Source organism: Takifugu flavidus, chromosome 9 (assembly GCF_003711565.1).
Source record: "Takifugu flavidus isolate HTHZ2018 chromosome 9, ASM371156v2, whole genome shotgun sequence".
In the NCBI taxonomy this organism is placed as follows: Eukaryota; Metazoa; Chordata; class Actinopteri; order Tetraodontiformes; family Tetraodontidae; genus Takifugu; species Takifugu flavidus.
In genome coordinates this window covers 4,600,278-4,617,352 of record NC_079528.1, presented here as the reverse complement: position 1 = coordinate 4,617,352, position 17,075 = coordinate 4,600,278, and the positions used below count along the sequence as shown (strand labels likewise).

General features: G+C 46.3%; 1 protein-coding gene across 5 annotated transcripts in view; it reads left to right on the top strand.

The window, feature by feature from the left end:
- diaph2 (diaphanous-related formin 2) overlaps positions 1–17,075 on the top strand; it is a 170,009-nt gene that overhangs the window by 140,020 nt on the left and 12,914 nt on the right. For all 5 annotated transcript variants that reach the window (XM_057042268.1, XM_057042266.1, XM_057042263.1 and 2 more), the window contains 2 exons: positions 10,133–10,234; positions 12,551–12,645. In XM_057042268.1, coding sequence (XP_056898248.1) covers positions 10,133–10,234; positions 12,551–12,645 — 197 coding nt within the window. The remainder of the gene's footprint in view (positions 1–10,132; positions 10,235–12,550; positions 12,646–17,075) is intronic.

Genomic DNA, 17,075 nt, shown 5'->3' with positions numbered 1-17,075 from the left:
TGTTTGACCTCATCATCTGAGAAATACAGGCAGCTAATGTTCCTGTAACCACAGACAAAGCAGCCAGCGGCAGCTTTAAATCAGGAATAAATTATCTGGCGACGCTAGTAAAACATAAACTGGATATATGTGGCTCCCTGTTTCTATTACCTGCTCTTTGGTGTGGTAAGAAATCATTTGCTTTACATTTGTCTGAATTGCAAACCGTGTTTTGTTGATCCCATCTGTATTCCGAGCGTCTAAGGCTGCCACGTTTTTAAATTTTGGAACACAGCGGTGCAGGTAATTTGCTCCAGACCTGGTGTGCATCTGTCAAGTAGAAACAAAGCTCATATGGATTTTCTATCCCACCACATCATGTCGCGCTACTGGAGTTTTAATGCAATTGGTGGGCTGATGGTTTGATAAGGCATTTTCTGCTCAGGCTCATGCAAAAGCCTCCAGCCTCCAGGCTGACTCTGAAAGCGAGGAATACACGTTTAAGGTTTCTGCTTCCTTCTGCTAAGTTCTCAGGGGAATCGGAGTCAGGTCGAGCCTCCACTGCTCCTTTGAAATCTGCACAGTCCCACAAGGCAGAAACCACCAACTGACCACCGGGAATATTTGATATTCTTCCAGAAGACAGTCAAAACAGGAAGTAGACGGACAGAGGAGGTAGTGAAGGAGGGTGAGCTTCAGCCCTGTGGAGAAGTAGTCAAAGATGGGAAGAAGCTGGGGACAAGAGCATGCTTTGTTTTAAATAGCTGAGCAGTTCAATGAAGTCTAACTTTGTGGTTTCCTTTTGTATATTTGTCGTTAAAGTTCACACCGGCGTAAACAGGCAAACTTTTCCCACCTGAGGGAATGCAAAGACCGCCCTTTCTTCATCCCAGGAAATTGCTATGCAGAAAAAGCTCCTCTGTCCTTCACTGGTGGCCTAGTTTGAAAGTAAAATAGCAAGTATCGGAAAAATGGAATGCCGATACAGTACTTAATATGCGTGCATATCAGGCTGGTGCAGCACTCTGGAGGCACACCTGAGAGGAATATGAAACTTAGGGCCAGGTGCTGCTTTCCCCGAGAGAGAGAGGACTGCAGGGTTTGGAGTACAGAGGGAGCGTTTGAAGTCCTGAAGGACGGCGCTGATTGTTGGTGGTGCAGCATCAAAAACACAAACTGCCACCTGCTTTTCTGAAATAGGCGGCCACGCAATTAGCCAGGCCCCACCGTTCCTCCCCGATTTTTAGCTGTTCTTGCTTCTTAAAAACTAACTTTTTGGGGTTTTTTTTACTTCAAATGTATTTAAATGAAAGCTCTCATTCATAATTCAGTGTACATTTACTTTTATGGAAAACTACTTTGAAATAATAAATGCTTCGATGAGTAATTCGACAGATTCTTGCCGTGCTTATGATAGATTTGTATGTGTGAGTCCGACCATGAAGCCACAAATTTAAAGTTTTCATTGCTAAAAAACAAAAAGTAACGTCTATAAACTTCACTGTAGGCACAGAAGTGAGATTTCAATTTTCGAGCTCTAAAATAAGATGCTATTCTTGTAAATGCTTCATGCATGTAGGTTTATCATATTCTACCTTAGATATTCTCCCATATTTGGTTCAGAGCAGTATTTCTCTAACAGAACTCTATGCTTTGTCTCTATTTCTGTGGCTTCCTTCTTAAAAAGAGGTCGGTGCTCTCTGTTTCCTTGAGCGTCATGCAGGTGACCCATCACCCCCAACCTCAGCTGCTGCTGCTGCTGCTGATAGCAGCTCAAGGGTTTAAAAGACGAGGCAACATTGAAAACGTCCGTCAGGCTGAGGAAAAGATAACGCCAGTATGGAGGCATTTGTGCCAGCAAACGTGCATGTGAGCGCTCTGGCGCAGTTGCGTGGACATTTGCACGGGCACACAGGTGATTCTGGATTACTTTTTGTCGTAAATGACCAACATGAAGCTGCTCTGCATCCCTGTCAGGATTATCCCATCCAGCTTTTCTGACAGAAGGCTTAGTCGGTGTGTGCCTGCGGACCTCCTACACCCCACCCGTCTCATGCAGGTTCTGACACCATAGAAACGGGAAGGAGAAGCTAGGCTTTAATTGCAATACACTTTCTGTTGACACGATCTGGGATCAGTGACATTTTCCACCTCTGAAAGCATTTATCCTTTTGTCTGACTTGGAAAACATCTCACTGAATTCTGACATGTTTCTCCGAGGGTTCGCTTCTTAAGGGGATATAGCTCGTGCACCCTGGCATTGTGAAGCACTTGTTAGTATGCTATTCAGTATTAAGGGCAGTATTTGTTGATTCCTGTCAATGTTCTTCTCAGGTGGACCGGTTCTTTTGAACCTGCTCTGTATTTTAATGACAATTATAACCATATATTTAATCCAGATTAAAACCTAGAAGGTAGTTCAGTATGGAAGAGTATCTTTGTCTTTGTGTGGCTGCTGTGCTCATACCTGCCTCCATCAAGTCTCTGTTGCACCTTGATAATCACAGGATCTGCTGCGTCGCGTAACGCACATCCAGGATTTAATTATTCCACATGATGGAATAAACAGATCAGGCATATTATAGTCAATCACTTCACGTGTGCGTTTTACCCACATTTCGACCCATTTCTGTCGCGACAGTGGCAGAAATGCCATTATGATTTTTGTTTGTGTCTTGGAGAGATTCAGCAATTTGCCTGTGTGCTGCACTTAAGCCTTCACGTGTCAGACAAATGGGAACATCCATAAAATGACCTGATGAGTGACATTTTGGGGGAGGAAAATATCTGGTGACAGCACAAGTCGTGTTTATCTGGCGTTAATGGCTGCTAAGCATGAAATGACAAGTGTGAGTGTGATTCTTTGATGCTCCAGGTTGATATTTGCTATGTGTGGCTATTAAAGGCACTTGTTTGTTACACAGAAATGGAGAGCTCCAGGAGAGTAAAAGTGGAGACATTTGGAAAATCACCCTGAGCTGCTTGTGAACAGTGAGGAGGCATCTCTGTGGCCTCTGTAGATGTGGATTATTTCTAGAACTGTGCTCATTTCTACCAAACCACTGCTGTGTCGCCGTCCGTCGGTGCCTGTATTTTCACCTTCATGCACTTTGTTGTGTGAAATGCTGCGAGCAGCTGAAGACTACTGCAGTGTGCTGACAGCATCACAGAATCTCTGCCTCAGATCTACGGCGCGGCTACTGGCTGGATGTTATGTTGGTACAACTGAATATTTCGTCCACATCATCATCCTCATACCTCTCGGGTCTCCCAGTTTTGTGCTTTCGGTACCATTTTGGGTGCAAATGCTGCACCTTCAAAAGACAAACTCCGCTCAGCGACTACTTCAGTACCTCGGTTCTGTCGACAGATTCAACCTGGAACCGCAATCAAGTCCTGCAGCCTGCAGGGCAGCAACGGGACTCATAAACATATCATAATCAGCTCGCTGAGAGGTGGGCTGCAATTAAATGGTTTGCGTCTGAAACGTGGCGGATAACAACAGTTCGACTGGAGCAGGAATTCAATTAAAGCACTTCTCCAGGAGTCATCGTGTCAGGGAGGAAAAAGCTTGCTTTACGGGCGTCAGGATTTGACCTGACAACCTTCTCCTACAGTTCAGAGTCTGTCATTATCACTCATTAGCCCGACGAACCTTCTTTTATCCTCTCTGACTAAAGGAAGGACAATTACAATCAAGAATTTGACCCCATTGTCGTCCAGGGTTGTGAGTCACAGTTACAACCCATATGTGTGTGTGCGGAAGGATACGGAAACATCAACGAAGCAGACGATGCATTAAACTAAATGTTCACCCTTACTTTAACCTCAACTTAAACCCAATTCAAGCCTAACCCTTAAAACCAAGTCCCGAACCCTTTAACCCCGGACCAGACAATATCTTCTCACTTCCCAAATCGTCCTTACTTTGTGTGTTTTCTGGTCCTCACTGTATAGCTGTGTACAAGTACAAGAACACACACAAAGACGGGTGGTAAACATGGAGCCTATCAAACAGCTCGACAACTGTGATCTTTAGATTGGAATGCAGCTCATGCCTGAGTGCCGTTCTTTCCATTATACTCTCCCTGCCTCCCTTTTAACTCGATTTCCCAGGTGCCACGTGCTGCATCTTTAATCAGGGCATGTCTGCCTTGACACCTCCATGCTACCACGACATGCATCTGCAGAATAGTCCTCAGCGGCTCGCGTGGTGGAATCTCTTGCATATTTTGTATTTTGATGTGTTTGGAGACGCTGCGCGTGCATCAGACTTAGCTGTGACCAGCTGTGTCCTGTGTGGAGGTCTGTGCATCTGTCGCCGTGGTGATTGCCAAGGATAAACCTATTGCTGCTAACAAGCGTGCAATCATGCTGCCAGAAAAAGAGAACGTCACTTCCCCTCCTCTTGTCCTCGTCTCCCTGCAAACGGTGACGTTTTCTGACTCGGGAATGAAGTTTCCTTTAAGTCCTTTCATGCCTCGGTTTTACAAATTGGATCAATCTATCAGTTAACCTTAATAAGAAGGAAATATACTCCAGCACATTTCTTTAAAAAAAGAAAAATAGGTGTTCACTGCCTGACAAACTGTCGTGTTTTTATTTTCCTCTTGATACAGTATGTTAAAAATCATACAAGAGAGGCGTTTATGGAGCCCACAATAACAGCAAAGACTGTTCCGGAAACAAGGAAGGGCAAAGAAATCAAGTTCATTAAAGATAAGAGGAGGATGTTATGTTTGCTGACAAATGTACAAAATACAACCCTGTCCGATTCACTCCGAAGTAGGACAGTGGCAGCCTCTCTGACAGTGTTAGCAGCATCAGCCCTGTTTACTTCTGGGTGTGTGTGACTAGACAACAACTTGAAATGTCGGGGAAAAAACACAATTAATCTATTGTCACAAGGCTCCTTTGATTTGGTACCAGAGGTTGGATAAAATGAACATCTCTTTCAAGTCTTCAGTGGAGGGATTTGTCTTTTATTCTTTTGCTCCTGACAAAAGGGAAAAATCACCCACCTTCAAAGGCGACACACCCAAAAATGTACTTGTGAGGTGCAGCTTGTACGACTGAAAATACTCCAAAATCAGCGATAAAGTAAGCATGCTGTTTATCCTACTGTTGTTAGCGTTAGTCGACAATCACGGGGGAGAATCTTTATGTGGGTTCTTACAGCAGCTAACTCAGAACTCTGTTTCTAAGCTCCACAATATATTGTGGTCAAAAATCACTTTAATCTCAGAAGTTGCAGCAGCAGCAGTCCACCTTAAATCTTCTATTCCTCTCAGTCTGTCCTGTTAGCATGGTGCTGGGAGAGGTAATGGAGACCATGGGGGCGCCAGTAATCCCATCCGCTGGCCAAAGTATATCCCCGGCCTCAGATCTCTGTTTGTCTTAGCCTCATGGAGAGGCGAGGCGAGGCGAGCTGGCCCTCAGTGTGTGCGTCGTCGAGCGAACCAAAGTTGACCAGTGTTTCGGGATCTTAACGGACACCGGGGGTGACCATTTGGACCATCAGCGCGGTGCCTCCCCACCATCGCTCAAGTGCACTGAGTCACAACCGGCAGCCTTGGCACCACCAGAGGACGGTTTCCTGCAACTGATTGGCTGTCAGGCTCAATCCGCTCGCTGCCCTCCGGAGCACGTCTCCATGACCAATTTAAGCGGCCGAGTCAGAGCCTTCCCACACTCTCTGCCACTGAGCCAGAACAACAGTTGTGTAGATGTGGGTAGATTTAATACGTACCCGTTCAAAGGCCGTGGAAAGCCTCAGGTCATTGGCGCTGCTCAGAGTTATTGATTTGTTGGATTTTATGATATTTGCTCTTCATTGTTGGGCTCGGACGTCTTGGATCTGAAGGCAGCAGCATAATTGCTTCCTCTTTCTTTATTAAAAAGCCCTTAGAAATATAATTTTTGCCTGTTTAGGGCTACTTCCAGTTTTAATTATAAGGCATATTTCTGCAAAAGATATGCCATATTATGCCGTAGCCACAAAGTAACGGCAGCATTATATCGAGAAATAGTAGAGGTTTGCCGAAATCCCTCTCCTCTACTCTTGAAAAAGGAGGGAAGGAGGTCACTGAGGGAGAACTGTGTTGTCTCAATTAGAAGAGGAGGCGTTTTTCTTACTGGGCCCTGCTCCAGGCCCAGCTGTGGACCTTCCACTGGGCCGAGCCTCTCCCTGCATACTGAAAACATTACTGGCCTCGGGTCAGAAAGGCTCTCTGCAAGTCTCCTGCCCCCGTAAAAGACTCCTATTTATTCAGATACCTCCGATAACCAGAACCACATGGCTTTGAACGGATCAGATGGTGCTCGAACAGGTTTATTTGTGCACTTCACAGGAGCCACATACGTGTGTTTTCGAGGTGACGTGCACACCCGAGTTGACATCGTCATTATCCTCCACGATCACCACGACCTGTTATCATTAGTGGTGATGATGATTGCCGGGTTGCTGGCTCACTCCCACACAGACGCACGTAATGGCTCACCTTGGGAGGAGCATCTGCAAAAAACTCTATATGCAGCACCAAGGTCAACACCTCTGAAAGGGAGCAAACACGCTTCCACATGTGAATTCCACAAAGGGAAAAGTGAAAATCTGCTCCAGATTTCACAGCTTTAGATGGTGCACCTTGGTGGAGTATGACGGAGACAAGGTTGGACTGAAAGAGAAGAAGAGGTTTGTTGTCTTTCTGGGTGAATGGAAGCGTGAGAGACTAATACGCTGCCCTCGGCCTGAGAGGAAGTCTTCCTCTTCATGCTCCTGGTAAAAATGGATGCTGAAGTGTTTTTTCATGCAGAACCTTGATGTCCGATTTGAAAAGGAAACTTTTATTGAGCTGGAGACACTCGTGAGGGTCGGAGTTTTGTTCCTGAAGGCCTTGTCATTTCTGCTCAGCCAGAGAGGGGTCGGGTTTATTAGTTACTCTCTCAGCTATGTGCCTTTGCTCCCGATCTTTAATAAAAAAATAAAAAAAATCTGTGCATCCCGCCTGTATTTATTTTTTTGTCCCCCTCCCGGACCCGAGGGAGGCCGCTATCTGTGGAATGGAAGAGACGCTGAAGCATTCGGAGCTGACTGGCAGGTCAGGTAGAGGCTGGCAGCTCTCCAGCAGCTCAGTCCTCGGTGCAGGACCCTGAGATTGAGGACGGGGCGCATGTTTGCCGGCAGATTGCACATTTGAGGGAATAAATTGCCTGGTAGAGGATGAGGTGCACTGGCTGCACTCTGTTTTCCTTCTGCCTATACAGTGAATATGTTTGTTGAAAACCTGTCATCTGCAGTTTCTTTTATTTCCTTTCAAGGCCTGCTGGTTTTTCTGGCGTCTGGCGTCCAGGGCCCTGCTGGAACAGTCTGTGTCCGGAAGTGAACATGTGGTAGTGTTTAGCTTTGTAATACCCCGGGTTTTATGGACGTCTTGAGGGAGATATCGTATGGAAGGCGACCAGCAGAGAGAGTCCGAGCCAGCAAACAGACTCCATGTCCAAGTGTTGGACATCTCATGTTTTCACAGAGCTTCCCTTGAGTCTACCTCGGTCCAAGACCCGGAGAGAAGGCTCAACATGAATGCCAAGTCATTTTTCATAAGCCAAAGATGTTATTTGCACAAACATCCATGTATTTTCTTAATAACAGTCGAGTGACTCCTTTTTGGCTCAGAGCAAGCTTCCATTCCCTCTAGATTAATGGAAGGCGTAACAGAGATGTCTTCACAAGTGGCTGTGCTGGCTTGAGTCCGCCACACATTTGGTTAAAATTAGAATTTAAAATAAAAGTTCTTGTCATGGCCTTTAAAGCTTTTCACCTGTGTAATTTAATACCTCACCGCACATTATTGTGAAACCCAGAGCATTTATGATTCATCTTCATGGACACGCATGGTTTATATCACCTCGGAGGGAAGCCCGGTCCTGTTTTGTTCCCACAGAGGACAAAGGATCTGCTGGACAAGAACAATTTCCCATGATGTTATTGCCCCAGACTTCTCCTACGGACGCGATCAAAGCGTCCGCATGAGCGCTGGAGTCATTGTGAGGGCTCTTTATGCTCAGCTGGAGAGTATCCTTCAATAAGAATAAATCTGTGCTGTGTTTTTTGGGAATAACAATGTTAGGCTGCACATTTAAATGCTAGGACTTGTGCTGATCAGCTGCGAGGGCAGCTCTACCCTCCCCCTTAATTGGAAAACCTGCTTTTTTAAATATTTATGAAAAAGTGATTTACTGTTTTAGGCAACCATCTGGACCAAATATGCTACCTTACACTCTTGTCATCTTCACACACCTGGTATTCCACCACACACCTCCTCTGGGGGGGGGTCCATCAGTTCACACGCGGTGCTGGGTATAAAACTCGCGACGCGTGGAATCGAGTCAATCGAGTAATCAACCAATTGACACGAGTGCTCACGGCCCAGCGGGGAGGCAGCGTAGCGTATAAGATGAACTGTAAAGCTACAGAATGTGGGTGTTTCAGATGATTAAAGGCACCACTTTTTGTGCCATCTGGGCATTGACAAATGGGGGCTGAAGTACCCTGCTGAGAGTCGGCGGTTCCAAGGTGAGAGACTGGGGAGGCTGTGCAGAAACAAATGGAGGCTTAAGAGAACAGTGGAGCACGGAGCAGCACAGGCGGTAAAACTCGCCTTTTATCTGTGGCAATTTCTTTTCACCGACCACCCGCTCGTTCCAGGCCTGCGATAGATTGTTAAAAATCCATTGTGAATCCTCGCTGTATATAATGTCATGTTTCAACATGTGAATCAGATCCTCACGTGGGGGCAGGTCAATAAGTGTCAGCGCCATTCCCGACAGGTCGATGATGTCTCCAGATGCAGCTAAACCACGGCCACAGTTCAGGTTAAGGCATCAGAAATTCATCATTTATTCTTTAATTGATGACTTTAGAGGCAGCGTGGGCTCGCCATCAATACCTCTTGGCCTTCAGAGCTTGTGGGAAAGAAGGGAAATGTTAACCTTGAGGATCAGGAGCGTGTCGGGGTCCTGTGGTCGTTATTGCAGCCACAGCAGAAGCTCATTTGAGTATAAAGAGAAATTCCAAGCAGAATTAGAATGTCGAGTCTTGTCAGATCCAAAGAAATCCTCAGAAACCTTCAGATAGCAGTGACACATACGTGGATCCATTCAGCAGCACTAGATAGAGTCAAAAGGCATCAGCGCTGTTGTCATGTGTCCGCAGGAAACAGCTGAGATGGCCTGGATCCTTCTGTTCTGCAGGCTGCCTCCAAGATGTTTTCTTTTTCGATTGTTTCTTGGAATATGTGAGACGGCGCTGGGGAGCGCAATGTTTGTTCTGGATTCCCTCGGAGACGCCCACCTTGGGCTTATTCGGGGCTGTTGTGATGATTAGCAACACAGTATGTTGCTCCTTTCATAAACAATCAGCAGGAGACGTAAGAAATCTCGCCGCTTCCTCATAATGGAAACATCCAATTTATTCCTCCCCAGCAGTGGAAATCTATTTTAGAGCGCTGACCTTTTGTTTCTCTTAAGAGTTTGACTGTTATTGAAATTTAAGTGAAAATGAATGCACACTGATGGGTGGTCTTTCCCCTTGAGAGATTCAATAATGCTCCATTATGAAAACTGAGGTCTCCTGGTTCTCGGACCGGTTCGTCTATTGTAACACAGACTTAATGCCATTTTTAGGGATGGGGGGGGGGGCACAATTATCTTCTTGGCTCCAGTAAGTTGACAGGCAGGGCCTGAGGGGAGAAGCGGTGCTTATCAGCCATCTACCCGCCATCACGGTGACAGAAACGCCGGCACGCACGCATTCAAATAAGAGGCTGCGTGGCCTCCCCAGGACCACGCTGACTCTCATAATGGAATCTTAAAAGTTGGCTATCACCAACCCTTTGTCCCTGTGACAAAAGACAATGTCAGGATTACCAGATGTGCACCAGAGGGTGTACAAAATACAAGGCTCACAACAAAGGAAAGCACACATTCCGGTGGACCGTGCTGCTCTGCTGCTATTTTGTCTCATATAATTGTGATCTCAGCAGACAAGAGGCTGCGTTGAGTCTCATGCTTTGACAATGTCTGTGTAAAGCACCTTGATGTCAAAAATGCGTGGCATTAAAGCAAGGTTTTTTGTTTTTTTATCATTTCTCCACAGTGAAGAAAGATGTGAAGGACGAGACCGATGACAGAATGCAGCAGTTCAAGAAGAAGGCCAAAGAGCTCCGTATCTTGGACTCAAAGACGGCGCAGAATCTATGTAAGTGTTCTGTTTTTGTTATTTATCTCCTTTGATGTTACAGCCGCAAGCCCTGCAGCCTTGGGTTTTAGCCTCATGGAATCAGATCACATTTTTGACATTTAGCCTTTCACGGCGCTTCTGTGCTTCTCCTCAATTTCTCTAATCACAGAGCGGCAGTGAACTGTAGTGTGACGAGTTAAAACATGAATCCATGTAACTGACAGCAAGGCGTCTTCCGTTCTTTTATTAAGTGATATTTCCGGTCTGCTGAGGCTCCGCGCGGCGCGTCCCCCCCCCCACGCCTGCATCATGCTAAATGTTTGCAAAGAAGACGCACGTTAACACACAGGCGTGCGCTCATGAGCCCGTGCCGCTCCACTGTGTGTAAACGTGCCGCTCCACTCATTTATGCGCCGCGACAACATCGATGGGCGTCGCGGTCGTCTGATTGCAGCGGTGGCAGATGGGAGCAAAACTAAGCGAAGGGCATGACGACGGGCAGGAGGCACACGGCCGTGCACAGGCAAGAGTGGTTGTCATGATACCCGAGCCAGTGCCATGCACCACCTGACACTCCTGGGGTACCCCCCCCCCACCCGCCGCCGCCTTTTCTGATGAACGTGTTGGACGGCTGTTGCAGGGCGAAGTAAAAACAGATCCATAGTTGCTTGCAAGGTTTTCACCAACCTTTTGAAGTTCAGCCACCTTCTGACCACAGTGTAGTGAATAAACCATGTGTGTAGTCTAACGCTGCAGTTTATTTATCTGACTGAAGGGAAACGGCAGCGAGGGCGAACTGATCTGAACTCTGCGAGTGAGTAAATACTCTGACGCGCATCACTTTAAACGCTACAGACAGGAAATGGTTCAGGTTAATTTAGTTGATCCGTGATGAGAGCGTGGAGCTGGGCACCGGGAAACCAGAGCCAACTTCTTATTGACAGCGTATGGCCTGTTGCAGCCATTTGTGACCTCACATCCACAACAATTACAATAGGAATCGGCTGCATAATCAATTAGTTCATTCACGCTAGCAAGAAACCGAAGCCTGAGTGTACAGTTGGAGAATTTAGAGGATTCACAAGTTTATTTATTCACTTACAAACATCAAATGATTAGAAGCATTTAATTCTTATTTACATTTGTTTGAAGGCTTTATTTTCGAAGCAGAGCAAAGGACAGAACAGACATGCAGCAATGAAACAACTGACGGGGCCAATTAAAGACTTTGCACCAGATAATTGTGAATAATTGAAACATCTGGCTGATGTGAGCACACAGATCCAACTTTACGGGAGCAACGTTTAACAAGCAGGACACCATCCAAACTGGTGTTTCCAACCCGCAGCATGCTGATGATGACATTAGCCTGTTTTTGCATAAGAATCATCTTCTGATTCACAAAAGCCGTTTTCTTCTCCTGCTACGACGGGCCAAACAGCCGGGACCCGTTTGTTGATTAAATTCAAATGTAGCGGCTGATGGCCGATCCTGCTAACGATGATCCCCAAGCGCGGACCTCAGCCTGCAGATGGATGCTGGAACTACACTGCTGAGAGATCCCTGTTAACATTGGGAACGGGTCGTAGAAAAGATGCTCAAAACAGCGCTGACATGTCCAAATCAGCAACCGAACAGGATGAAACAAACGAGTTAAGGTAGAAAACGGTGTTAAATCGTAGTGGTGGGGGGGTGGGGGTGGGGGTGGGGTGGAGATCGGGGGAGTGTCACATGCAGACATCAGGTCCAACTGCTGCAGAAGTCTAGCAGCTGTTTCCCGGCTCTGCTTTAGCTCATTATCAAAGTTCCACCTGCGGCTTCCACCTGGATTTACTGCCAGCCCCAATTCCTGCCGTCCCTGGAGGCAAGCGTGGAGTTCAACCCCGACTCCAGCAAGAAAAAAAGGAAAAACAAGTTTGGACGTAGATAAATGAGGGGCTGGGGACATTAAAGCTGCAGAGAACTGAAGGCATTCCATGAGCCTTGGATTAACCCTGGAATACCGAATAATTGGCCAATCAGTCGGAGGGTTTGCGTTTGTTTTGATGTCAAATTTCTTATGATTTCAATTATCATTGTATCAAAGTCTTTTGTTTTGACGCTTTTTTACTGACACCAGTAAAAGTGAAGGTCAAGGGTCAAACTAAATTCATTGTAAATTCTAGGCAGCCTCTCCCCGTGAAGGAAAGAAAAGATATCAGCTTTTCCAAGCGTCCCATCGGAGAAGTAATTGTGTCTGAGGAGTGATGATCCCTGAAATGTGTCTTTGAAGGCGACTGTCTGATTTTTTTTTAAAAAAGGAGAAATGACTCTCTTCTCTCTTCATCACCACAGCAATTTTCTTAGGCTCCTTCCGCCTGCCTTATGAAGAGATCCGGGACATTGTGCTGGAGGTCGACGAGGAGAGACTGAGCGAATCGCTCATCCAGGTAAGAGTGAGCTCCTCTGTGGTGTGAGAGTTCTTCACATGCACACGCACACACAACACAAACACAGCCCGTGCCTTTCTCCGTGCACCTCTAAAGATCAATTTGAAATGTGGCAGATGGCTTATCGAGACCCTTTTTTAGGTCTGGTTTGTTCTGTTTTTGGCAGTCGATCTCCCCCCTCACACGTAGACCGCTGAGACCCCCCGTATTCATCTCCCCACAATGGCTGAAGGAGGACAGGACTTGGCAAAGTCTCCTTCGACTCCACCCTCCTTTCCTCCTGTCTTTGTCTTAGTATAATTGATGAGCTTCCTATAAAGGCTGCTCATTTCGGCTGCCATTTTTCACGTCTGTTGCAGGGAGGGTTCAGATGAGGTGAAAAAGCATCATTCATTAAGCTCTGTTTTTGATACGGACACTTTAGTTCATCCACTCCATGGTAGTAACCATCTTCACCAGGTTCACAGGGAGGTTAACGTATAAGCTGACACGTCACTGTATCATAGCGTTGCTGTGGTTACTGTGATCCAAGGAAATCGAGCCCGGGTGTGACTATCGTCGAGCTCAGCGTGCAACAGCAATTTCATGGTTGAAAAAGTGATGTTGATGATGATGATCTCACATTACCAGCCACAGATATGAGACAGAAATGGGTCAGTTAGTTGGTTCTTTGTCTTGTTGCTCGGGAAATGAGGAGTGGTTGATGAAATGAGCTGGAGTTGACCAAATAAAGTTTTAACAGCAGAATAAAAGGGCATTGCTATCAACAGTAGATCACCAAGGCGCCAAAGGTGGGTGCCGTCCAACGGTTATTAGCTCAGCTGCAAAGAAACTTTGATTTATTTCCATTTCCTTCCTCACATTGTACAAGAAATCACCCAAAGCTCTGCAGTTATGCCCATATTGTCCCTGCGTGATGCTATACATTCTTATGGACACATCTGTAGCTCATAATGTCTAAAAGAAGTGTATGTGCACATTTAATGACCGCTTTAAAAGGTATTTTCCTCAGCGGAATTAGTTTAAACTCGTGCTAGAGGGTGCTGTTATAAAAATGGTCTTAACTATTTGCTAAGCTTCTCGACACATCTGGTGGAACTAAAAATCTGAGTCTCTGTCCATACTCACCTCTGTTTTAGAGCCACCAGATCTTTGGAGTGATAGAAATAGGCATTTATTATAAACCGACCTTCAGAATGCATAAAAACAGGGGATTCACATATCTGCACTCGTTTATCCTTTGCTAACTGACAATGTGGCCACCTGCCCATTTCCCTGCATTTATTGCACGTACGGAGGTGGTTGTGTTTCCGAAGCGTTGCCAGTTTTTGTGCCGCACAGTTGCGAGGGTGGCAGCAGCCTTCCACGAAGCAGAAGACAGAGCCGCTCCTGTGTTTGATGGACAGCTCCGGCTTTTCATGTCACATCCAAATTCAAACTGCAGATTTGAGGAGAAATTGTGCCAGTACATTTTTTTTTTGGTTTCTTTTAAATTTTGTGAAAACGTCTAGGGGATAAAAAAAAAGGCTGAAATTACTGAATTAGCCCCGGTAATGACGAGCGTGTTGGAGACGTGCAGTCAGACATTGAGACAGCGAGCAGCGAGGGGAAGCAGAGGGACTTCCTGCTGGGTGACACAGTCCTGAGTGTGGGCTCCATCTGCACTGTGCTTATCTACACTCATTATGCTGATTAATCACTCCACAACACCCACTTTCAGCCACACGCCAATCACCATTTATCCACATGGACAACTGCATACAAATAGTGAGTAGGAAGAAGCATCTGCATGGATTGGCAGCACTGACGGGAAATACATTCATCGTTTTGTGCACCGGCAGCATGAAGTCTGTCCTGTCTGTCCTCGTACTGTTCTAAAGTACCCGCTTTAGTTACTTTTCCATTGATTTCAGCATTTGCCGGCACGTAAAGGAATTAAATCACGTAGACGTGGCTCGGTTGTTTGCTAGTTTCCTATTTAAATGCAAATTGCACAAGTTTCTCAAGAAATTAAAACCTTTGCCACAGTGGTAGTTGCAAACGTTTGCTTCTCAAGGGTCAGAAGGTGGTGAAGACAATAAGGGGTTCGTTCCCCGTGGTTCCTCACGCGTGCGTCGCCTCAGGGGACACGCGGTGATGTAGCTTTGCTTTGCGAGATATAAAGGAGCTTCAGCAAATGTCGGGGCGAGGGTTCTGATCCGACCACTGATGAACACGGATATGATGGGATGGAATTATAACGCATTCATTTGTTTTGGTGAGAGTAGAAACCAAGTAAACGCAGCTTGAGCTGGAGTTCTTTGCTCTGCAAACAGGAGTCACACACTCCCAGGGGCGTTGATAAATGGGTGGGATAGTGGAAGCAGATAGAATCAGAGGAGTCCGAGGTGTTTATGATGCATCCCAACTGTTACTCAGTGTTATTATCTTCCTTCCCCATCAACACGTCTAATGGAATGATTTGTCAGCAGAATGTGGCAGCGCGTCGGCCTTGAAGTATCCCTAAAATGTGTCACCCTGGCAGAGTGAATGGATCCGGGGTGATTGGCTCTCCTTATTCTGCATTAGAGCCCATCAGCGCCTCACGGATGATGTACACATCCTTGAATGCCTGCAGACAGTGGCAGCTCCCACCATTCATCCAGGCTTCACACGACAACCCCCCCCATCCACGCGCACAAGCGCACGTACAGCACATGCAAATGGGAAAAGACCGTGCACACCCCCCTCCCCTCCCGCCCGCCTTTATGTATCTGTCCAGTTCTGTCATCTATCATCTGACCAATAAAGGTGTGCAAGGTCGAGCGCTGGTGTGCAAACACGCACGTGCCATTGTTTGCGCGCAGTCTTGCGTTCGTTCTCGTTCCAGCTCATTTGCCTTTAATATGCAGAGAGCTGGTGGACAGAGGGCACTTTTGGATATCAGGTCAGCTTCATCAAATTCAAGAAGACATCAGAGGCCCCCCGCCGCCGTCCTCCGCGCAACAATGAGATGAAGAGCACAATGAAAGCCGGTAACAGGAGGCTCCAGGATTCTGCAAGGAAGAGCCAGGCACGTGCACGCGGAGCCTCTGGAGGAGTGCACCTCCCCCAGCAGACTTTGTTTTTTAGTAGTTCTGCCCGACTCGCATTGTTCTACACCGCGTCTTGGCCTCGCTCTTGACCTCGCTGGCTTTGCTGCGACTTTTAGAATGTTAATGTCTGGATGGCGAAAGGATATGTGGGAATCTGTCTTCAATGGCAAGTTTAGCCTCCAGCTAGATAACATGTACCACTATTATCTATCTGACATTATTTCCACAATATTAAAACAACAATAGCAATATTTCTGTGGGTCCTTTTACTCAGTATAGCCTCGGTATTCCAATAAACTCTGCAGAAATCCATCATTAGTGACAGAATTGATGCCAGCTTAAACCTCTCCTGTCCCAGTGTGGTGTCAGCGGGTCACAGTCGCTAAAACTCAGGCCCCAAAATGCACCGCGCCCACTGGAAGGCGCTAGAATGAAGCCAACTGAGACAGTAACTTTTATTTCCTTTGTTATGACCACTCAGTCCTCCTTTCCCACCCTTGTTTCTGCAACAGCCGTTTTAGTCCTGAGAGAATTCCTGGCTCAGCCAGCAGGCCAGGTCGGGCTCCTTCCACTTCCTGCCAATGGCCCAGGACAAATAAAGGGATTATTATTAAGCGCTTGCAGACTCAGATGATGCATGATCCAATCAACTGATTGTTCATAAAGTTTTACAGTGTAATATCTCCATGCTGCCTGCTCATATACTGAATATACTGTAGTTGTTGTTGTTTCATAACCGGAACGTTGGCTTTGTCTTGGTTTACCTCTTCATTTTCATTATTCTAGCAGCATTGTGTTATAAAACTCTACATTCCCCCACTAAAAAAACCAGCAACAATTCTAAATGACCCCCCTCAACACGAATGCACACTAGAAGTGGAAAACAGAGTAATTCATATAAAAAATGAGCGATTTTGTTGGTGCCGGGCGCTATCGTTCATCCTCATTACGTTTGAACCGAGAGGATGTCATGAATTTATAAGGTATCCCTCCGCACTCCGCCGATGTTCACCCAAGTGAAATATTAATTTGAAATATTTATGCCCCCTGTCCTGTAAATATGGCGACAAATGAATTTAATCAATTTATAGACGACGTGTCACGATTTTGATGATTAGTCACTCCAGGAAACCCCATTTCTTCTTGGGGCAACAGCCCCAGTAGCACCAGCAGAGGTTTGTGTGGCTGACAGAGTTGTTATTGTGTTACACATATAATGTGGACGGATCGGCGGCCAAAGGCGCCATTACAGAGATTTCTTACTCACACGAGGACGGATTAAGTGCTAGTGGTTTGCAGAAATTTAGATTAATGTCGAGCGAGTGCGCGCTCTTAGCGCTGCAACCGTTCTGGATC